A 24,908-nucleotide genomic window follows, 5' to 3' on the forward strand; every position below is an offset into this window, starting at 1 on the left:
ATAGCCTGTGCAGGTGGTGTTGCTCCAAGCTTTTACCTTGGCATCTCCAAGCTATTTATAGTCATGTCACCATTATCTGGGATAATGAAGATGCCTGATGTCCCAGATAACACAGGTTTTCCTGTTGACAGACCTAGTCAGCTTGGATATATTTGCAGTGCATTCCTTCACACATACAGTATTGGGAAGACCTGGTTGCCCATCTTTAGAGATTCATACTTGATCAGGCATCAGTCAGACTCCTGGAAATGGAAATAGACAATGGAAACACTTCTGTGACCGAGGTGAAGCAGCTGGACTTAGCAAAGCTAACACTGAGTCATGGCTGAGTTTATCAGAACACCAGAAGTGAGGGGAGAAGGTCTGAAAAGAGTCTCAGGGAAGTGCAACCCATTTCCACAGGCATTCTCAGCTGTATCTATGTCGCTCTGTTGTAGCTTTTAAGATTGTCTCCCTAGTTTCATAGGTAATCAATTAACTTAGCTTTTCTTATGATTAGAATGTCTTACTTAACGTCTACACTAAATCTCTTTTGTGGTAATTTGTGTCCATTATTACTTACTCCAACCACAATAGAATGACACATCCCATTCTTTGTTAGTAGCATTTTACATATTTTTAGATTATTGTCTCTTTCCGACTCTGAATTGACCTTGGTGAAGTCTTCTGGGAGGACTGCTGTTAGAGACTCATTTATTTGCAAACTGAGTAATTGTCCCAAACCAGTGAAGTGCTTTGCTCCTGCCTTGAAAAATCTATCCGTTGGAATGTCTTCCCTTAGCTGTGTTGCTGTTCATGAATTGAACACTTGTGCTTTTTTCACAGGATAGTTAAAAATAGGGTAGACAGCAGTAGTATGAATACCATCACTACGTGTAGTAGTTTGATACCTCTGAATATTTTTTAAAATACTGATTCAGATGGCATGCATAACAGTTCTGTTGGTATGCTCACATACATGAGTAGCCAGATGTTCCAGGCTTGTAATGAATGATAGTGTCTCAATGTTTACATATTACATTTAGTCATTTGACAAAACTTGCAGGTAGTCTGTTGGTTGAACAGCATTATGTGTTCTTGTTTTTAATCATGCAGTCATATTTTAAGAATCTATTATTATGTTTTATTTGTTTATGAAGTTTGGTGTGGAAAAGTAATTGTTCTGCTTTTGTTCAGAGAAATGCATAGTCTACATAAATGTTATTTACTAAAATGCCTTCTCTGTACTTCAATTTCAGTTCTCCCTGCAAACAGATATGACCAGAAGGCAGCTGGAGTATGAGGCAAGGCAAATCAGAGCTGCAATGGAAGAACAACTAGGTACTTGTCAGGACATGGAGAAGCGAGCGCAGGTACAGTTTGTCTTTCATTATTAGAAGGAATGGAAAAAGTTTTTCTGCAATTTTATTAAATTATTGGTAGTTGTAACTTTAAACTTTCTGTAAATGCAGTGATACCTTAGAGCACAGTTAGCCTTTCAAATACAAAAATAGGAATCAGAACATAGGAAATAATGACTCAGCAAAAAGTACCCTCCTCTGCCTGTTTAAAAGACTTGTGAGTAGGCAGAAGTACACAATTTCTTCAAAAGAAATTTTACTATTATTATTTGCTTATAATTTATTACCATTTTAACTTCAAACAAACATATTTGCAGCTGCTTTATTTTGCATCTGTCATGCTGGGTTTTTTCATGCTCTTAACTTTAAAATAAAATCCACCTACTATTTTTAGGTTTCATTTACCAGAACACATGTATCAAGGAATAATCTTAAAAAAACAGGTATTTAAGTAAAATGTAATTCAGATACGTATCTGGAAGTTGTTTGCTCACACCAAGAGTTGTTTTGCATTCATGATGAGAATATGTACAATTCTGTATGCAAATCATGTTATACTCATTTGGAAGTATAACTCAGAGTGTAATTGTATGGAACCTGTGAATGGAATAATCAGTTGCTTGCTGGTTATAAAAACTATTCCCTCCCAGTAGTAGAACAACAATTTGAATTATTTATTACCATTTATTTCTAGAGATGTTCAATCACCAGCTTGGTACAGTAATCTGGTTTGGTTTTTTTTTTTTATGGTGAGTGTTACAATAATTTATAAAAATAGTCTCGTTCAGCTCTGGTTTTCTCACCAGGTTTACTCAATACAAAATTTTGCTACATATGAAGCATTTCTAATTGATTCTGCTTGTAATGAAAAAAGCTGCTTTAAAGTGTTTCAGTAGGACCTTTCAGAAGATTCATATGGTTATAAGTATGTAGCAAACGCAATATCCTGCAGTTGTCGGGTAAGTACATAAAGGCTGTGTAGGGATTTGTCTGTAGAGACGTACTCAGACAGGCCCAAGTTTAACCTGCCTGGATATTAACTGGCTCTGATTTGGATGCCCTGTGGCTGTGTTATCGAGGTTTATTGACAGTGGCGATGTCCTGCACAAACTTCAGCTGTGCAACTTGCATCAGCTAGTCCTGAGTTAAGGCAGAGCAGATTCAGGATTGTCTGCACGTGTCTGGTTAGCCCTATTGCAGAAGAAAATGTTACAGCATCGACACTAGAACTGCTGGGAATGTTGTCTTGCTGCTGACAAGCTTAAGCTAGAGTAAGGTGAAGAAGGCTAAATAGGTAGGGTAGGCTGCTGGCGAAATTCTAAATGCACTCAGGCAGAGAATAAATGAATTTTTTCAGAGAAACAATTTGACACTGTGAAAGTAATTAAGTTGTCCCTGAAGTAGCTTCCTCCCTGCTTGTTCTTTTTTAATTTTGTGTGGGGAAAAAATGCTACCAAGAAGATGTTTTTTTGTTTTCTGAATTAATGTTTGCCCATGGGCTTATCACAGCTGCTTTATTCTCAATATATACGTAGAACACTTACATACTTTGAGAAATTAGAGTGTCTGCTGTGATTATATAAAGATTATAAAATAGGAAGTAACTACTTCCTCATGTGCTGCTTATAAATTTGACTGGTAATTCCCCTTGGTTTAATTTTACCAAGGACAGGTGCCAAGACTGTGTAGAAGTTCATCGGTATAAAAATACATAAAAGAAAATTCTGGGTTATTTCACTGTGATGTTTAAATGTGCAAACTGAACCGTTCATATTTGACAAGTATAGTGAACTTGGTCCTTTTTCAACTCTGTCTCTGCTCTGTATTTTCCCTCCACCCTAACCGATTGTGACACACAGTGCAATGCAAAATGTAGGTTGAAGGAAGAGAACGATTCAACTATATAAAGGCTGGCATTGCAGACATCTCTGTATTAAAAGTCCCAGAAATTTATTGTGAGAGCTGATAACCTGCTGTAGTCACCCTTTCTCATGGACCTTAAAATAATAGCCTTCTCCCTCTTTGATCTGTCATAATTGGGCTTTGTTTCCTTTAACCTCCTCTTTCTGAAGCAAGCTAGCTCACAGCAACTCACTGTTTATGTTACCGTTTAGGAAGATTGTATACAAGAACATGCCTAACAGTTATTCAGAAAGATGCATTAGAAGACTGTTCGCAATTTTTTATAGCTTATTTAATTATTTACACTAACTTACACTATACCCTGAAGTTTATACTTCATGTGGTAGTTCTTACTTGAAAAAACAAAAAAGTGTACTTATACATGGTTTGACTATTCAAATGGTGTAGCCTATATACTTAGTAATAAGTAGAAGCAAACTTTAATTTCTGTAAAATACAAAAATTTCAGTTCAAAGACTGAAATCATAGAATCATCATAGAATCATTTGGAAAAGACCTCCCAAGATCATTGTAGTCCAACCATACCTGTCCACTACTAAGCCATGTCTCTAAGCACCTTGTCTACCCATCTTTTAAATACCTCCAGGGGTGGGACTTGACCACTTCCCTGGGCAGCAGTTCCAATGCTTGACAACCCTTTCTGTGAAGAAATTTTTCCTAATGTCCAATCAAAGCCTCCCCTGGCACAACTTGAGGCCATTTCCTCTCATCCTATCACTTGTTACTTGGGAGAGGAGACCGACCCCCACCTTGCTACAGCCTCCTGTCAGGCAGTTGTAGAGCGTGATAAGGTCTCCCCTCAGCCTCCTCTTCTCCAGGCTGAACACCCCTAGGTCCCTCAGCTGCTCCTCATAAGACTTGTGCTCCAGACCCCTCACCAGCTTGGTTGCTCTCCTCTGGACATGTTCCAGCAATGCAACGTCTTCCTTGTAGAGAGTGGCCCAAAACTGAACACAGTATTACAGGGGCAGCCTCACCAGCACTGAGTACAGGGGCACGATCACTGCCCTGCTCCTGCTGGCCACACTATTCCTGACACAAGCCAGGACGCCATTGGCCTTCTTGGCCACCTGGGCACACTGCTGGCTCATATTCAGCCGGCTGTCAACCAGCACCTCAGGTCCTTTTCCCCCGGGCAGCTCTCCAGCCACTCATCCCCAAGCCTGTAGTGCCGCATGGGGTTGTTGCAACCCAAGTGCAGGACCCGGCACTTGGCCTTGTTGAACCTCATACAGTTGGCCTTGGCCCATCGATCCAGCCTGTCCAGGTCCCTCTGCAGAGCCTCCCTACTCAAGCAGATCAACACTCCTGCCCAATTTAGTGTCATCTGCAAACAATCATGTTCATATAGACTTTATTTTTCCTTCATGCCAGAACAAGAAGGATCTCACTTTTTTTTTTTTTTAGGTTTAGAGTTACTTAAAATCTGATACTTTGCTTTACAATTTCAAATCAAATTTGTAGAATAATGTTTGTAGCTTTGCATCTTTACTAAGTGTTGGCATTTTTGACGATTTCCCCATAGCTGCTTATGATATGTGTGTTTCAGGAATTCATTATATTTTGTGATTATATTTTCTTCTATGTTTCTAAAATTTCTAGATAACATCGTGTTTCTATGCAATGTGTATTTTTTAGCATTAGCACGCTTTAAAAAGTTCATCTTACTTCCATTTTCAGATTATAACGGTGCTAAATAAGATTGGTTACAATGCTGATCCTTGCAGTGTCCCCTAGGTGCACAAAGCCTTTCCTTTTTCAGTATAGCATTGTAAATGTTTATCAGGTGAAAAGATTTTTCTCCCAACTGTATGTCCATGTTATTAAGCTAATCATTACACAAAAAAACCTATTTAATCAGTTCAATGTTCTGTTCACATCCTGATACTATTGGGCTAATTATTTTTGGCCCACTTTTGGTCAAATAATGTCAATTTATTAAATTATCAGGCTCATACAGAGATATATAACTTTATACACTTATTGTTTCACAGAATCATAATGCATCCTGTGCTTCACAGTACAGCTTGTATGGAGTATATGTATCCTGTAACGTTTGGGTTTTTCAAATTCCCTTTACTAACCACAGAATGATTGCAGTGGGAAATGAGTAGCAATATGTCTGTAAAAGGCTCTGATTCAGGGATGTCTATAAAAACTCAGACAAACCAAAGAAGGGGTATGTAGTTTTCTTCATACTTAGCCTATTAAATTCTTCGAGATTTGTAGGAGCAGAAAATACTCAGAGGCTGTGCACACGCAAAACTCCCAAATCATTATAGTGACTGAATGTAAAAGAAGTCATTCAGGATTTCATAACTTCAAGACACGCTGCAAATGTAAATCTCTCTCAAATCTCTGTAAGGCAAGTAGAATTCCTACATTTGAGATGAAAGTCAAATAGTTTGCTAAAGATCTGCGCAAAATGACAGGTTCAGAAACAGGAAATTTGTGTGAGTTGACGGAAACATTTTTTTGTATACCTGAATGTGTACTGTGTGATGACCTATTCTGTCCAAATGAGTATCAGTTTTATTAAAAACTCAAGAACTCACTATGTTTTGAATGTTTGTGATCGTGCCTGGTTTATTATGAAGAACACTTGAATTACCACATGAATGAAGTAGTTTTGTTTTATAGTCAGCTGTATTTGAAAAAAAAAAACCAAACCTTGTCATTCTATACAGTCTGTAAAAGGAGTTTTTGAACAAAATCAAACATGAAAATGCATTCATTTCAGGCGAGGGTGGCAAGAATTCAACAAATAGAGAAGGACATTCTTCGTATACGACAGCTCCTGCAATCACAAGCAGCTGAAGCAGAGGTTAGTGAGCAATTACTTGCCTTCCTTTAATTATGGTATGTATCTTTTTCTAACAAAAACCAAGTTATTTGAATAAAGTGGTAGGCTAGTGATGTCACAGTTAACTGACTAGTCAATATAGCTAGGCTGTCACTTGCTCTCTTACCAGTGAACTGAGGGTGGACTATGTGGATTACTCTTCATGCTACTATTGAACTTTAGTGATATATCAATTACAAGTTTAACTTGAAATTTCAGTAAAAATGCCAAAGTGCAGTGTATTATATAAAGGCTGAGTCTTGGTTTTAGCAAATAATTATAACAACTAGTTGTGTGTGCTTTTCTAAATATGAATCTCTGATAAGCACCTTCATGGCTTGCTTATCTTTTGAGAGAGATAAGATTAAAAAAAGGGTGAATACAGCTTCTGACAGACTTCGTTATAGAAGTTTGGCATATTTTTAGTGTTTAAGTATTGAGTTCTGTATTAAGAAGTAAAAGATAATGTTTCCTGTAAATTACAAAGTCCATAGTAGTAATTGCCATTAGCAAAAACTGCTCTTACAGTGGAAATTCATTTACAAGGTCAGCTCAATTTCTTGTATTGGTAAATGAAATATAAATTATATGTTGGACCTGAATATTTTATGGTTTATTTTCACCCAGAGTAACTACCATGAAAGCTCAGCATTTGGATTACTAAGGGATGTATATTTTTCCATTTTGAAAAATAATGGATTTTTTGGTTTTATAATTCCATAATTCCAGGATTTGGGGGAAAATTTTATAGGGGAAGCAGACAGCAATGTGTATAATTAAAGTTGCCTGGTCTTTTGACGTATTAGCCAATCCAGGTGTTTATACACATTCATGAGATCCCCCTGAGCTTTCTCTTCTCCAGGCTGAACAGTCCCAGCTGTCTCAGCCTCTCTGCATATATGAGCGATGCTCCAGTTGTGGCCCTGCACAGGACTTGCTCCAGTAAGTCCATATCTTTATTTAACTAGGGAGGCCAGAATGGGACACACTACTCCAGATAGCACCTCACCAGCTGAAGAGAGGAAGGATTACCTCCCTCAACCTGCTGGTAACAACTTCATAATGCAGCACAGGATATTGCTGGACTTTTTGCCACAAGGGTCCATTGCTAGCATGTTCAACTTGTCCATCAGGACCTCCAGGTCCTGTTCTGCCAAGCTGTGTTCCAGTTGGGCAGCCCCCAGCATGTACCAGTGCCTGGGATTGTTCCGTCCCAGGTGGAGGACTTTGCACTTCCTCTTGTTGAACTGCAAGTTCCTGTTGGGCTCTTTATCCAGCCTGTCCAGGTCCCTCTGAAAGGTGACTGAACCATCTGGTGTATCATCTTCTTCTCATGGTTTCCTGTCATCTGCAAACTTGGTAAGGGTGCACTGTGTCCCAGCATCCAGGTCATTAATGCAGATGTTGAACAGTACTGGTCCCAGTATTGACCCCTGGGGTACATCACTAGTGACTTGCCTCCAGCTGTGCTTTGTGCTACTGATCACAACCCTCTGGTGCTCAGCTATTCCACCAGTTTTCAGTCCACATCACTGTCTACTTGTCTAACCATCTAAACACATTGTCAGCTTGTCCGTGATGATGTTTTGGGAGACAGTGTCTGAAAGCTTACTAAAATTGATGTAAATAACATCAGCTGCTCTCCCCTCACCCACCAAGCTAGTCACCTCATTGTAGAAGCGTCAAGCCTGACTTCCTCATTGTAAAACACTGCTGACTTCTCCAAGTCACCTTCTTGTCTTTCATGTGTTTGTGTCTCTCATGCTTTCCAGGAGGATTTCCTGCATCACCTTCAATCACAGGTCCCCTTCCCTGTTCAGCAGAAGACCCACATTTTCCCTAGTCTGCCTTCTGTTTATGTACTTCTAGAGTCCTTTCTTGTTGCCCTTCACATCCCTGCATGATTGGTCAGCAACTCTTTACTCTTGGATCACCTGACTGCACTTCTGCTTCTTGTACTCTTCCTTTTAATGCCCAGGTTTGGTTAGGAGCTTCTTGCTCATCCATACAAGCCTCCTGCTGCCCTTGCTTTTTTTCCTACTTGTTGGCATGGACCTTTCTTGAGCTGGGTGGAGTTGATCCTTGAATATCAGCCAGCTGCTCCAGACCCCTCTTTACACCAGGCTGTATCCCATGGGATACCTGAAGAGGCTGAATCTGCTGTCCTGTCTGTGGTCCTGGTTTTTGTTCTTCTTCCTGCTCTTAGGATCCTGAACCCCTACCATCTCATGGTCACCGCAGCCAAGGCTGCTTCTGACTTTCACATCCTCAACCATTCTTTGTTTTTTCCAAGTAGCAGGTCCAGTGCAGTACCTCTCCTTGTAGACTCTTAATCACCTGTGTCAAGAAGTTGTCATCAGAGCACTCAAGAAATCTCCTAGAATGTTTCATCCTGACAATGCCCCTCCAGCAGATACCACGGAAGTTTCACATGAGGGCCAGGACCTGTATACATGAGGCTTCCTCCAGTTGTTTAGAAAAGGTCTCACCTGTTTCTTTTTCCTGATCAGGAAGTCTTTAGCAGATGTTCACTGCAACAGCACCCATGTTGGTCTGCCTGCTAATCTTCACCCATAAGCTCTTGACTCACTCCTGACCCATCCCCAGGCAGAGCTTCGTGCACTTTAGCTGCTTTCTCACTGAAAAGACAACTCCCCCTCCTTGCCTTAGAATCATGGAATCATTTAGGTTGGAAAAGATCTTTCAAGATCGTCAAGTCCAACCGTAAACCTAACACTGCCAAGTCCCACTAAAACCATGTCCCTAAGCACCGCATCTGCCCGTCTTTTAAACACCACAAGGGATGGGGACTCAACCACTTCCCTGGGCAGGCGGTTCCAATGCTTGACAACCCTGTTGGTGAAGAATTTTTTCCTAATACCCCATCTAAACCTCTCCTGGCACAATTTGAGGCCATTTCCTCTTGGCCTTATTACTTGGGAAAAGAGACCAACACCCACCTCACTACAACCTCCTTTCAGTTAGTTGTAGAGAGTGGTGAGGTCTCCCCTGAGCCTTCCCAGCCTGTCCTTCCCAAAATGTCTGTATTCCTCAATTGCAGCCTTTGAGTCATGTGAGCTGTCCCGCCATGTCTCCACGATCCCAGTGAGGTCATAGTCCCATGACTGCACACACGTTAACTCCTGCTGATTGTCCCCAGGCAGTGTGCAGTAGTGTAGAGGCATGCCAAGAGAAGCACGCAAGCATGCCAATTGCCCAGCACAGGCTTGAGAGCTTTCCCCCCAAGGCTATTCTGCGGCACCTCCTTCCATACATGCCGATTCTCCAGGGAATTCCACTTCATCTCAGTTGCGTGGATTGCCCTTGTGTTCCCATCAGCCAGGGCCCTTGCCTTGCCTGCCCTATCCCCAGCTTCCTTACCTGTTGTTTGAAGAATCACTCTGTCCCCCATTCTTCGTAGTTTAAAGCTTTCCCTCCCTGGTTGGCCAGTCTCTCAACAGATACTTCTGCCCTATTTTGTCAGACAGATTCTGCCCCCAGAATGTTTCTCTCTTACTCTGTAAGAGATTTTAAAAAAAAAAACCCAAAACACTGTATTTCGGACTCACTTAAGCTCAAGGACTTAAACAGCACTGAGATGCAATTACAGAATCAAAGAAATTTTTGTCTTAGTTCTTCACTCTTTTAACCAAATTATTTGGCTGCCAAATACATGGAAATTCTAATATATCAAAATTTTGTTGTGATGTGTCTTATATGTAAAGTGTCTGGATGGCTGGTTGTGTAGTTAAACATTTTAGGACAGAGTTACCAGGGGTGGTAAAGGAGACAGTCACTACACACTTATTAATACTTCATAGTGAGTTTTAATAATTTCCAAAGGATGGCCATTTCCTATGGCTGGATTTAGTTCTGAAATTGCCTGGTGGCACGGAGGAAGGTACTAGCAGTCAAACTGCAGAGTCTAAGTAACTGAAAAATGGAAACGAGGCGTTTATTATATTTTTATACTATGCCTGATACAGTGATACCCAAATTGAATGTGCTCTTTATGTTTACAAAGATTTAGTAACAACAATAATAAATACCATAGCTTGTCTACTGATATAGTTGGCCCCTGTAGTGATGCCAATCACCGTGGAATCCAAGTGCAATATATCTTGTGGAATAAGACCAAATGTAATACTGGACCATAAAAATAGCTTTTGGAAATCAATGAGCAGAGAAAATTTTGGCTCCCATTTTAGCACATTTTTAAGTTTTGGCAAATTACTAAGTGTCATAAATGCTGCTAGAAAAAGTTGAAGTAATTTACCTGCAAGTGATGGTACCTTCAAATTTCGTGATAATTCTGTTAGATGTTTTGCGAGATTTTCATAATAAGGTTTGAAATCCACTGTAAAGTTAAACCCCTCCGAAGAGATTTTTTTGCTGTCAGGTACGAATTTGAAATTATTTAAAAGAAAAAAGCAAATTCCTGGCAAGTGTTTAATGTGGGGTTTTCAATTTGTCATAGTGGTACAGGCCTTTCTTTCATAGTATCTGTCATTTGAAATAGGTGAAGTATTTCCATTGGGCAGTGTTGCTGTAGATAAAATGTAAAGGGTTTATTCCATACAGAGATTGTGCTCGGAAAGCTTTAAACTGTTTGAACTGTGATGGACAGGAGTTCTCTCAAGGATTTGACTCACTAGACTTCCTTTTTAATTTGACTCACCTGTAGCAAAATTATTTCAATCTTGTGGTTTCTTGTTTTGTTTGTTGCATTGTTCTTTGTCTTACCTTCTTACTTATACCTGTATGTGTATTGTGTTTAATATGAAGTACTGGCAAAATAAACATTTTCTGGTATCTAGAAAATAATAACATATCTGTAGTTTTCAATACACAGAAAATACTAGGGTAGTTGAATATTGGGGAAGAAAACAGTGGTTTATGCATAGAAAAGTCTTCTGTCCTAATAAATATATGAGGGGCTGCTTTGGCAACTCATGTAGACAAAGTATTAGGTAAAATTATTTGTAATTGGCTGTCTTAGCAAAAATGATCAAGGCCTACTATGCTTGCAGATGTCATAAAATAGCTAGAGATTTATCATTTTTCTACAAGTAAATACAGGGAAAGTAATAATTGACATGTGATAGTTATTGTTGACTTCAGAAGCACTTAGAATCTAACAGTGGCAAACAAGATAGAGGGAGCAGCTCTGTCTTCCTGTAATAGATACGTGGGGTTTTCCACCATGTTGCTGCAAGAGCAAACAAGCATATGCCGTTAAAGTGACTTCTGTAGTGTGGTGCCCGAATTCAGAAATGGCAAAGGGCTATAAACCCAGCTTACATGTCTTCAAAAGCCATGCTTCAAAACAAGTGGTGCTGTTTAGCCCAGGGGACCTGTGCACCATTCTCTAGCTGCTGTATTTCATGTAGGGATTGCAGAATCTGCAGCTGCGTGTGTGCTCTGGGTCTTTGCTGATGTAGGTGGGAGTGTATATATTTTCATCCATAGGTCCTATGTTCAATGTTAAAAGGTAATGTGAGGAGGGGGCATACTTGCAGTGGTTATACTGTCTTTATAACCACTAATCCACAGTCTGTCAGATGAATGTTTATTTACAGTAATGCTGTATCTATACAAAAATGTATTTTAATCATCCATATGTGTGTGTGGATACGTATTGGTTTTATATTTATATAATATGCATATGTAATAAATGTTGGTGATTTTAAATATATATTGATACATCTATAGTAAATGTCCATTTATATTCACATAAAGAATCAGTTTTCAGTAAATACCTGCTGTCTGCTGCCTGTGTTATTGTTAACTCCTTTGGGCCAGTCTGCATGAACAGAACAGCTTCTCACTTGAAATTAGTTAAGTAGCTGAAATGGTAAAAACTCTTTGCTGTGAACTTGCAGATTTGACATTCAAGCCCAGATGGTGACTTACGTGACAGTAAAGTGTGTGCATGTTTGTGCATGTTGTGAGCGCATACTGCGTTTGAAGTTCGATGAGCCCTGCTAGTAACTGTTGAACACTGCTTGGTAATTATAAATTAATTTGGGTGTTATGTTGACTACTTTTTGTAGTGGCATATTTTTGAGAGCGCTTGAGGGGAACGGGAAGCCACATCTTTCATAAATAGCATGTAGCAAACAAAATATATGTGAATGGGAGGAAGAGAGAGTGCTGAGGAGAGCAGGAACTTTTCTTGTCAGAGAATGAAATATCTCCATGTTTGTGCTCTAGATGCATCCAAACTATTTAGTAAATACACCATCATCACCACCTCCAAAAAATTGCCCCAAACTGAGGAGTGTTCTTGGGAGAGTATCATTGTTTCCTCTTAGGTGACCCAGTGGGTCAGAGTCTGGTTAATGAACAGTTCAGCTTTTCGCCCCTAGGTACGTTGAATGCTACCTTCTTCATGGGATTGAAAATTGTCACCTAATGACTGGAAAATTCTGTCCTGAGTTACACTGGAGGCTTAGATCTAGATTTTTTCAAACTCAGCATTCCATGTTATTCAAGACCGAAAGTCCTGCGAAACAGGGATTCAGCATATAATACATTATACTGTACTCGGCATGTAGTACAGCAGGGCCTGATCTTGACTGGGTCCCCAGTCTTGTATTGGGAACCAAAATTTCTTTCACCATAGTATGAGTGTCAATAACAATGTCATTTGATACACAGTGACAGAGACGGTGACTTTTAAAACTACAGATCAGATTTAAAGGAATAGTAACGCTTTGTCTCCTAGAATATTTTATGAGCTTTCCTTTGTGCGTTACTCATTTTCCATAACTGAATAGATGAAGTTGAGAAAAATGTTATCCGTCATTGTTTTCATTTTTCTCGTGTTATTACTTTGTCTAATACTACTGTGTTCTTTGACATATCCTACTCCTTTAGCTAAACTGTATAGATACAGTTTTTTACGTTTACCCCTAAATTACCAGTTCACATGTATTTAGTTAGTTACTGATCTCTGAAATTCTGTTCAACATTAAAAATCTCCTGGGTTTGGCACTCTAATGTCTTTATATGAACAAAATAGAGCTAGTATGCCAGTGATACTGTATGAGTTTAAACATGAGGTAACTGAAGAAGCTTCAGTGTACGTACATTGAAGAGAGCTGTTTCTGCTAGAAGTTAAAGAGAAATTTCCATAAAGCAAGATGAGGCAGACTATGCTATCATAGGCTGTACTGCTCAAGAACATTGCAGAGCCACATAGAAACTGAATTTAATATACCAAGTGTAGTTAAACAGATTGAGAGGGATACAGAAGCGTTCTCTGTTAAGGTAGTAGCCTCTGTGTCTGAAAAATGAGATTTGGCATCAAAACTAACACTGTGAGAATAATCATGCTTCGGAGGTAAGGTGATACCTTTTCAACTCCAGGCTTCGAGCCACTTCCAAGGACAGGGTTATTTATGTCTTTCTGAAAATCTGAAACATTTTAAACACATCAGTCGATAATGTTGGATACTTCACACACTTCATAACTGCTTAGTTACTCCATTTGCTTTATTAAGAAACTATTTAAAGGCCTGATTTTCGCATTGATCTCACAATCCCTGTCAGTAGCAGAGACACCAGTTTAATATTCATGTAGTTGTATAGAAAATTGGGTCTGCTGAAGGAACTGAAAAGTGTCTGTACCTGCTTGCCAGATCAGTTGAATTTATTATTAGGTGGATCGGTATCAGGTTATATATATTTTATTTTCATCAAAATGGTTATTCCTGCACTGTTTTGTCCTTAACGTTTCGAAGGATTCTTACAGTACTTATATCCTTCTGTTCACGCAGAAATTATTCATCTTTGAATGCGAGGCTTAATTGAGCTATGCTAGCCGTAGTCTCCAGTAAATGCATGGATCACGAGACAGTGCAGAGAAGACAGTTGTTTGCCCCAATTCTGTTACGTTTCTGATAGCGATGTGAGCACAGCTGGTGGAAAATGGTGTTTCTGTGTCTCACAGCAAATCCTTTGTCTTGCAGGGCTATAATCCTCAGAGGACGTGCTTCACTTTCATCTTGCAGTTTTTTGAAGACATTCAGTCTCAGCTGTTAATTATTGAGGCTAAGCGTTATGAAGTAGAAAGTACTGTTCAGTGGCTTTGTGAGGATGCAGCATTGATGCATTCACAGTCCAGAGAGCTTTGAATGGTAAAGCGTACTTCATTTCTGTATGTAATTTCATAAACTCTTGTATTAACAGAGAGCTCCTCAAAGCAAGCACGATGCAGGTTCCCATGAAACAGAGAGGCAGAACGAAGGTCAAGGAGCAGCAGAAAGCAGCATGGCAACTAGCAGTGCTGGTCAGGTAAATTGATTATTTTGTCTGTTGATAGTATAATTAAATACTCAAAATGTACAATGCTTATATATTGGTATATACCTTACCATGTTTGTATGCCTGCTCATTTTAAAAAAATACACGTTTTTCTTCCTTCTATCTGTATGTGAAAATTTTCTTGTCTTTATTGGAAGGAAATATTTAATAAGATGAAGTATAAATATTCAATAATGCAGGGAGCGTTTTTCTTTTGTTTAAATGATTAATGAGCCTAACGCTATGAAGGAGATAGCAAGAATGGCTACAGAAAATGTATTTTGTTGTAGGTGAACTGCAATGTTAGGACCATGATTTAATTATGGAAAATTGTTCAAATTTTCACTTTAGAAATTATCACTGAAATACCAGTGATTTTTAAAAAAGAGAAAGAACCAAATGGCAGGTTTATCATTCATGTTTCTTTAATACTGTTTAAATTAAGCTTTGAAACAGTAGTATCAATGAGGTAATCTCATTGAAGTGGGTTGAAGGGTTATTTAAATGCTTCTAAATCTTTTTTTGCTGTTCCTTTTATTAGTGAAACACATCAGTGGCGTATTTTGAGGGGTACATTAAATTATTTGCTTGTCTTTTAAAACAATTATCAAAATTCTGAGAGAATTACTTCTCTCTCTGGCTAAAAATACTTTGATTTATTTGCCATGTGCTAATGATCATTCCCTTCGTGATTTCTAACTGTTGCTGAGACAGTCCCACTAGTAATTTGGGTTCTTAAAACTTCACACTACAAATTTAATAGTTGAATTCATATGCAAAATGTTTTTGCTACTCCAGTGAAGTAGAGTTATTTAAATCCTTCTGAAAGTGGCTTGTACAAGAAGATTTATCAGAAAGAATTGTGGTTTGGTTAGAATATTTTGCTTGGTTAAACATTAAGCACAGCCCATAGTTCTGCTTTTGAAATACATTTGATCGCCATTTGGAATTAAGTTCTATCAGCCATATCTGAGCAATTGCTTGAGGCTCTGACTCTAATTCTTATGACAGCTTTATTGTTTGGGAAGAAAATAGTTCAGTGCTGCTTTGGGGCTTGAAAGCATAATGCATTTAAATAATTGATGCATTGTGGCTGTATTACCCATCTTCAATGTCTGAATCGGGAGTTATTCTGGACAGCAGATACTTTGGAGGGAAGGAAGGAGGAAGGGATTGTCATGTCTTGGCAGACTTGTGCAAGTGGGAGATTCATTCATACTTCATCTGAGGTCTTACGTGCAGGATTTGTGCGGTTTTGAACTTTGCCTCATAAAAATGTATAGAACATGCATATTCCTTCCTCCTGGGGGTGGATAGATCCAGGGCGCTGAATCTGTGTTAAAAGGGACATCTGGGGATTATTTACTTTCAGTGCAAGTCCAGACAGAGGAGGTTTAATGGATTGGGCATAACATTTATTTCTGATAAACCAGCTCAATATACTTTGAGCAATTGTTACTCAAAAAAAAGTTATAACCAAATCATTTGGTTCTAATTGGTCTTGTAGTCATATAATCAACGTTAATTGAAACACTGCCAATTGAATCCAGGATTTTTCAAGATTCAGTTATGTCCTTTTCTGCACCATCTTTTAGCTGTCTTCTCTTTTTGTCACTCACTATCCTGCTGCTGAAACTAAATTTTTTCATACCTTTGTTTTGAGAGTTTTATAAAGATATTTAATGAGATTGTCTATTCTGTTAAGAAAATGTGCCACAAAATAGGGAAAATTACCTACTTGATGGAGTAAGTAGCAAGAACAGTAAAACAATGAGTGAAAGTAAAGGAGACATAAAAGGAGAAAAAAAGATGAAGTAGACAGATACAAAATACTGAAAGAGAAGGTTCTACACAAGAAGGGTGCACATAACATCTCCTTGTCGTTTCCCATTTTCTCAGATGAAGGGCTACCCACCTTACACTAGTTCTTTCACATCACTCTTCAGGAGCCAGTAGGAGATGTAGTTACACTTCATTTGGGCATACTCAAAGTAGCAAGGCCATGTGATGGCTCTGAAGGACATAGTTGTCTGAATCAAAGTTGATACAGTTTGGGGGAAATTATAGGAAAATTACACTATTTCTGTCTATACCATGGTGAATCTTAATAGGTAGTGCTCCAAACTTGTGTCTTTTTCACCTTCTTGGATAAAACGATCCTACTGAACCTAACAATGGAGAATTCTGGCATATACATTTTGTTGAATCTGTAATCCTGTGAATGTACTTGGAGGACAAGATGATATGAAGGGTCGAGTCAGTGTAAAAATCTGGGAATTTATTCCCGTATTCCTAGCACTGCAGATTATTTAAGTGAATATTTGAGAAAATCCAATATAATTTTCATTCTGAGCTTTAAGATTTTGACTTTTGCCTATACTTCACAGAGAAGAAAAAGATTTCTTTACATAGGAAATATATAGTAGAATAAATTGTGTGAATTTAAATCATTCTAGTTACACTCTTTTAGCATAATACTTATTCTGGAACATACATGAAATGTTCTGGATTCAAATGGGAGAGTGAAATGAGTGTAATAATGTGTCTTTAAATATTCCAGTATAACTAGAATTTTTTTCTGTATAGACAAACACGACATGAAATTATTCCTACCTTTCACTAATGATCACTTTCAGCTTCAAATTTAAGATGTTTAACTGTATGAACAGCAAATACTTGGAGAGGAGTATTAGTCTTTCTTTATGGTACACCTAGAAAAAACATAGACATTATTTCTAAGTGCCTTTTCATACGATTTTCTTCAGTGTGTTATGTATTTTTATTGGAAAAAAATTATACTCATTGATCCAGATAACTTGAAAATGTTGGCTTGCAAATTAAGCTAATAATTTCTTGAACAGATTTTAGCTTTTGTAGCGGATCAACAAAAGAATGGTGACTACTTCAGTAAAACAGAGTTCTGCTACTAAAAGTGTTCACTCTTCAAATGTTTTTTTAAGTTCCCTTAAGTGAATGGGAAGGGAGAGGGCGTAGTAAGGGAAAGTTCACAGGTAGGAAGCAGAGAAAAAGAAAGCAAGCAACAACAAAGGGGGAAAAAAGCAAAGAGAGTGAGCGGGTAACAGGTGGTTAAAAAAGGAAAAATGTAAATGCAAAAAATAGATCAAAAGAGGACAAAATGGCTAATAACTGGATTTTGCTACTACAGGTAGGAGCATGCTGTTTACAATAATTTCTAGGAAAATCACAGCAAATAATGTCAGCATTATTTTATAGCTTTTCATTAAAAAATTGAAGAGATTCATCCGCTCATAATTTGCTTTTGATATGGACAAGTTCAAGCAGGGTTACTCCCTGTCCAGATGAATCTCTTTTCACTTGTCAGTTCTTACATACCTGGTTGTGTTCTGAAGAAGTACAGACTTTATTCCTATGTACTACACAATCTGACATAACAGTTGAGGCTGGTTTTTTCTCTCTGTAAAAATGGTAATTCGGTTTGTTGCAAAGTCTGCCTCTCCTTCTTGGTGAAAATAGCAATTATAAAATAATTCCATTGAAAATACGACTCTGTTGAGATTTAATTTCAGGAGAAGTGGTTAATAAAACCCAGTTTAACAGTGACCTCTGAGTTGTGTCAGGGCAGAGAGGACATAACTTAACAAAAGTAAGTTGACAGTTCATTACTATCAATGCAATTTCATGATCCAGTGCTGAAACTGAATTAGCCAATAGATGTTTTTTCACTGAGACTTTGTTTCATACTGAATTGTTGTTTAAATTTGTAGGCTTCTGCTGCTCGGATGGACCACGAGACAGCCAGTGTTATGAGCTCTAGTAATAACTATTCTGTTCCTCGCAGACTGACAAGTCATCTGGGTACCAAGGTAACCGAAGATTACAAACCACAGGTCGCTAATGCTACATTTTTACTAATACAATAACCTCATTGTTTCTGCCAATAGTACTAATATTAGCTGAACGGTCTATCCATACATAGTAATTTTATGGAGTTAAAATTTTAGAATATTTTTTCAACTTTTAAATTATATGCACAGAAATCCTTTTTTTTACTTGTTGATGATCAGTTAAGAGTTGTTGCAATAAGGAAAAAATGATTGATAGAAATTTCTAGAATATCTAAAAAGCTTGTGATGTTGATTTGTAGTCCATGGTGAATTAAGAGCAGTTCTTTGAATACTTTTCCAGAGTCTAAATCCACAAAACAGATGCAATTGCTAAGAAATGAAATAGATGAATAAAAAAAAAAAAGAAAAAAATACGTAAGCCCTTCATGGTGATAAATGCCTGTTCACAGAAGACTGCGTTCAAAGTATATATGCAGCATGAAAAGAGAGGGGAAGAAAAGGGCAAATCTGTAACATAAAATTGAGTTAATGAACCACTGGAGTTTATACTGCCTCTGGAATAGGCAGCAGTATAGATACTATTGGTGTTGTCTTAAGCACAGACTACTGGGAAGCAGGGCCTATTAGCTTGACATACAATTATTTACTTTGGGCCTTAAACCAGCATTAAAATACTGTAATTTCAGCCCTGTGCTATGCATGTGCCAAATGGGGGTGACATCAGCTAGTCTGTCTGTCTGTCTGCGAGTTTTCATTGCAAATTGTAGAATTCCCAAAAGCTGCAGACAATAGGAGAGGCTTGAAGGCAGGGAAAGGGACTGAGTGTGGAAGGATACAGGCAGAGAAATAGGTTGAACTGAGTGTGCTGTGGGGAAGGGAAAGCTTAGCATTAATGCATGAGAAGGAAGGAAAGTGATAGAGATTCTAAACAGGGGAATGCATTTACAGATGCAGAAGATGTGTCTGTGGGCAGTGTTCTTAGTTTTTACTATGCTATATTTGCCACAACCTGGAGCCCAGATTTTGGTGGCTTCTGCAGCTTTATTCCCTGATAAAAACTTTACCTTCCAAATCTAAATAACACTGGATTAAAGCTGTCACTCAAAGTATCTGTCAAGTGGCATGCATAAAGCACATTAAATGCACTCTCCTTTAAGAATCCAAGTGGTTTGTTTTAATGCTGTATTTGATTTTTCCCAGACCAAGAAGATGGGATCTCCAAACCGGGATGCTAGGCTGTCATAAAATTGGCTCCAAGACTATTTCAGTGGATTTTGCATGTGATCATACAGCTTTACAGATTCTAAGCTTTCTATTGCTTCAGCAATCCTATAGTATTTAGAAAAGTACATCTTAACAGACGTGCTGCTGAGTCTACCCACTGATACCCAGTTTTTTTCTAACTTGGTATTTGTACTCATCTTCAGGCACATTAGGATGTCTCTGAAGAAACCAAATAAGGTCATTCATTGGTGTGGTAACCAGTGCAATTATCTAGTTATTGATAGAAAACTTTGTCTAACAATCCAAAGTCTCATTTCTTCCTTAATTGGTATATTCTAAAGGAACACAAGTGCTGCTACTTTGCAATTCCCTTTGATAGTTTCTTGATGTTGTGCTTTGATTTTGAATGTTCCTGTTTACCTTGGCTTTAGGAGTTTGGAATTTTTAGATGGTATCTAAAATCATCCTCTGCATCCTATTATTCTACTAAAAGTTCACTAGAAGAACCAAATGCATTTCTTGATCTAAAGCTATTATTGAAGAAAACAGAATGGGAACGACAAACCAAGTAGTGCGTTGGCCACTGTATTACACGACAGCTAAGGGAATCCCTCAAAAAAGGCTATCTTTTTTAATGAGAAATTTGGTTACTCCAAGTTACATGTGTAATGCTGAGTTGTCGTGGCTTGGTTTAATTTGACAAATGCTCAGTATTTTATATATGTTAAATGAGCATTTGTTTGCTTTACTGCGTTTATCCACGTAACCTTGAAAAAGTGTTAATTTAACTCTTCAATTTTGCATTTGCTGTAAATAATCTGGTCCATATGCAGGTCAGTCACCATAACAAAAAATGATTAGTTGATTTGAAATAGTTTTAAAGGAAAACGTTAAAATAGGTGTATGTAAGATTTTTTTTTTTAGGACAATGTAAATTAAAAATTCGTGTAATTGTTGTTTTCCTTTGTCTAGAATAATTGTATTTAATGCCACATAACAGTTTTTCACTGAAGAACATCTTTACATGAACGTGTGATTCATACAGAGCATATTTTATTGAGACAGAATTAATTTAAAATATATTGTAAATGTCTCAAACACTTTCATGAGTATGTTTATTTGATGTTTTTGTACAATGGAAATTTAGAAGTCTTTTCCATTGTTCTTGTGGATAAATAGTTGCATACAGCTACCACCTACTTCTACTAGCCATTTAACCACTAAGTGAAATTTATTAAGGTTATGAAGTAGTAGTAGTAGTACTCAACTGTTTCTAAATAGCACAGTTTTTTGCACCATTAAGCAAGGGTTTTTTGCTCGTGTGTACTGTTGAAATTTCATTCTAACTTAATGTGTGATTTTTAAATGTAACTGTATTTTTAAAATCATTTGACCTGCAGGTGGAAATGGTGTATTCATTATTATCAATGCTTGGTACTCATGATAAAGATGACATGTCAAGAACGTTGCTAGCAATGTCTAGCTCCCAAGACAGCTGCATAGCCATGCGTCAGTCTGGATGTCTTCCTCTCCTCATCCAGCTTTTACATGGCAACGATAAAGACTCTGTCTTGTTAGGAAACTCTCGTGGTAGTAAAGAGGCCCGTGCTAGAGCCAGCGCAGCGCTGCATAACATCATTCACTCCCAGCCTGATGATAAACGAGGCAGACGGGAAATCCGCGTGCTCCATCTCTTGGAGCAGATCCGTGCTTACTGTGAAACGTGTTGGGAATGGCAGGAAGCGCACGAGCAAGGCATGGACCAAGACAAAAACCCAAGTAGGTTCTGCAAGCTGTATAAAAATGTTTCAAGGATATACTGAAAACAGTGAATTTACTGAAAGTACAACTATAATGTGACTTCTTATTGTGAGTTTTCTTAAACGTTTGTGTGTATGTGTGTATATTTTTTTTTTTTAACTTGAGGTAATGTTAGGAAATAGTATCTATTACGGAAATGATACCCTATTTATAAGCTTGTTACTTAAATCATAAGCCTTGGGTTGCTTTCCAGATAAGAATGCTAGTGTTTTATATTTACAATCTGTAAATTAATATTGAATATGTACTCATTTTATTTTACGTTTTAATGGATAATTAAGCATATTTAAATAAATAATCACAAATTTCTTTTCATGCAGGTGTATTCAGGAGATAGCACATTTCTTTTAAGAGAGGGGCAGAGAGAACAAATTAAATAGTCTCAATATGTTCAGTATAATATGAACTGTTACTTATAATGTTGTAAGAAATACTTCAGTGTTAAAATACGAGAGAAGTGACAACGTAAGTGAATAGGAGTTTTCTTAAGGAACAGATAGGAAAAAAGATTTAACCTTCTGGATTGCCTAGCTGCTTTTCAGAATTGAGGGTATTTTGTAAATACAGGCTGGAAGTGTCTATGACAGATGCGCTGCTGAAACCACTGGCCTGCGTCACAGGTGTTAGGAGTTCACCACAAGAACCATTTATCGGGAGTGGGGCTCCAAACAAGATGTACCAATACCATTTGTGCGTTAGCCAGAACCTAGCTCACAAAATTAGGAACATAAAAACAATTTGGTTATGAAACAAAGGGTTTAATTAGCCATCTATAAGGACTTAACAACCAAAGAAACAGCTTCAGATTAGGTGGTGTATTATTTAATGGCACCAGAATATTTAACCTTATTGATTTGTTTGACCAAGATTATGAATTTTTAAAAGTAATAGGATAATTTTTTTTGTACTTCATACATACATTCAGGATTCTCTCTAATTTTGTTTTCAGCATCAAATATATTTCTAGTACACACATTTGTCAGTAACGTTCTTAACTAATTGTCTGTTCATGGATTACTGGGAAGATACAAACCCTGAACAAAAACTGCAATTGATCTTAAGACTAGATTCTCTTTGGAAAACTTATGATCTAGACAAAATCACCTAGGAAGTACTAATTGTTACCTATTTCTGGATCAGTGCCTGCTCCAGTGGATCATCAAATCTGTCCCGCAGTGTGTGTTCTGATGAAACTTTCATTTGATGAAGAACACAGGCATGCGATGAATGAGCTTGGTAAGACCAAATGTGTTTCTCTGACTTCCTTTGAGAAGCTTGCTGGAAATGCTGATGCTCCTTGTGTACCTCACTGAATATATGGCTTTTTGTTTACTATTAGTTTAAACAGACCATCAGTTCATTTGTGTCGGTTGTTGCCCTCTAAGTGATGAATGCAGTTTAAATTAATGAGACTGTTTCCCAGTGGGTAAATTATAATGTCAGTTGCTCTTTTTTCTGGCATGAATCGTGAATTTTGGAAGACTATTATTACTATGGAAATATTTGCAATTTTAGAAGTATTGGACTTATCATGGAGATTACTTTCCAGGGTGTGACGTATTTTGTTGGTTTGATTTGGGGGTTGGTTCAGTTTGGTTTGGGGGTTGGGTTTTTTTCTGTCATGAGTTGGTTCCTGTTTAACAGCCTGAATTTCTTGGTCCATGCTCAGTAAATACAGTGCATGCAATTTTCCTTAATTTGCCACTTTTCATTATCAACAAAAATATCCTATGTATTTTTCTCAGAAAATAACATTCAGTGATAATAATTACATCGGTCATTTTCAGATTTACCAAATAGCCTTTTATGTAACTGGTGCAAATTCATTGGTCAAACATGATTTTGGCTGGGTGGAATTAAAAGATGAGTGTGCTTCTTACTTCCTGATAATTCCTCTTGTTCTCATTTTCCCCTGAAATCTCCGTGTCATGCTATCGTACCTTTCAGCTGCTACTAAGCACGGGATTCAAGATCCAGAGTTGGTATTTAACGATTTATTTACCTTTCTGAGCCTTCTGTTTTTCAGATGATTGAGTTTTGTTCTGTACCTGTAAATGCAATTTGCTCCTTGGTATATGTGTACTGTACTCATGATATCAGAGTACAGATATTATTTATTTTCTTATTTGTTTTTAAAGGAGGTTTGCAGGCCATTGCTGAACTGTTGCAAGTGGATTGTGAAATGTATGGACTTACAAATGATCACTACAGTGTTACCTTAAGGAGGTATGCTGGAATGGCTCTGACAAACTTGACTTTTGGAGATGTGGCAAACAAGGTAAGAGTAGAGTTTTAAACATACAGTAATTTCAGTTCATAGTTGCATTTGAATTGTTCTCAAGGCAGGTGATGAAAATCGCCAGGATAGGATATTGAGTTTGAGCTCAAGCCAGAAGTTCAAAATGCCTTTGTCATTCCATCCTGTCCCTGACAGAGAGCACCACAAACTGAATGTTGTATCATGGAGAGTATAGTAGCTACTCTCATATTAAGTTAAATCACTTTTGTAAGGATTTTATCTACTGGCTTAATTCTTTTATGAGCATTAGATTAGTGTAACACACAATGATTATGCACCAGTGATTACTGTTAGTGACTGATTTTTCTGAGGATGTTGAATTAAAACAGCTAATTGAGTCAAATTTTGTGAAGTTGTCAGTTATTTAACAATACTATTACTGTCTGATATAATTTTGCAAACCTCTTCAGGCTGGAGTTTGCTTTTAAATATTTGAAGCATATCTGGCTCATAACGGGAGGAAATAAGGTTACCTAATTTCTGACACAGACCTTGCTTTCAAAAGATAAAAAGTTTCAATAATTTCTTGCCCCAGAGCTTGCCAAGCTATGGATCTTAAAGTAGCTTCATGCTGTGGAGACTTTTATCTTTCTACTCTAGAGGAAGACATACCAGGAGTGAATGGAAATAACAGGCTTCATGTAACTCACTTTTTGTTCCAAGTTTTAGACACGAGAAAAGCATAAATCCTTGCTGCAAATCAATTGCTTCACAAAATATTGGCTCTTTACATCGTCCAGTCAGTAACCGCTATAGGGCTGCAGTTACTTGGGTTTACAGCATAAACTAAATGACTCAGAGATGTAAATGTACGTGCTGTCCAGCTGATGAGTAGTACAGCTCTAACACATACTTCGCTTTTGAATAATTTTTAGTGGTGCTTTTTCAGAGAAAAATTTCCAGCATAAACCTTACAGTCTTTCAGTTGCTGTTGTATTCTTACAAAGTTGTTTTTCAAATGTCAGAAATGTTGTTACATTTGTGTCAGTTTTAAATATTCATATTATTTTTCCATATTATGTGTATTTGAAAGAAAAAAACTTGATTGTCAGACTCAGTAGACAGTAGATAACAACACATTACCAGCTCACAGGTGATTTTTATCGGGCGTGTAGTAAAGAAGGCTTCTAAGGTAGCAAAGTTTCAGATCAAGTCCTAGACCTGCTGTAGAGAATACAAAATTTAGCACAGCTTTACCACTCATGTATTGTCCAGAATAGACACTGATAGTGACACTTAACTTTTTGGAAGTTGTAAACCAAATACTTATTCTTGGCAAGGTATTTTACTAAGCTTTTATTGAACTTCAGATATGATTAGCTTAA

General features: G+C 37.6%; 1 protein-coding gene across 4 annotated transcripts in view; it reads left to right on the forward strand.

The window, feature by feature from the left end:
* APC (APC regulator of WNT signaling pathway) overlaps nucleotides 1–24,908 on the forward strand; it is a 61,444-nt gene that overhangs the window by 25,730 nt on the left and 10,806 nt on the right. For 2 of the 4 annotated variants that reach the window (XM_035888464.1, XM_035888465.1), the window contains exons 5-11: nucleotides 1,239–1,352; nucleotides 6,004–6,087; nucleotides 14,299–14,403; nucleotides 18,159–18,281; nucleotides 20,864–21,242; nucleotides 22,425–22,520; nucleotides 23,423–23,562. In XM_035888464.1, coding sequence (XP_035744357.1) covers nucleotides 1,239–1,352; nucleotides 6,004–6,087; nucleotides 14,299–14,403; nucleotides 18,159–18,281; nucleotides 20,864–21,242; nucleotides 22,425–22,520; nucleotides 23,423–23,562 — 1,041 coding nt within the window. Of the gene's footprint in view, nucleotides 1–1,238; nucleotides 1,353–6,003; nucleotides 6,088–12,047; nucleotides 12,114–14,298; nucleotides 14,404–18,158; nucleotides 18,282–20,863; nucleotides 21,243–22,424; nucleotides 22,521–23,422; nucleotides 23,563–24,908 lie in introns of those variants that run through there. The other 2 variants (XM_009648679.2, XM_035888466.1) reach the window with 2 other exon arrangements.

The sequence above is a fragment of the Egretta garzetta genome, unplaced genomic scaffold, assembly GCF_000687185.1.
Source record: "Egretta garzetta isolate BGI_Z169 unplaced genomic scaffold, ASM68718v1 scaffold271, whole genome shotgun sequence".
NCBI classification, from domain to species: domain Eukaryota; kingdom Metazoa; phylum Chordata; class Aves; order Pelecaniformes; family Ardeidae; genus Egretta; species Egretta garzetta.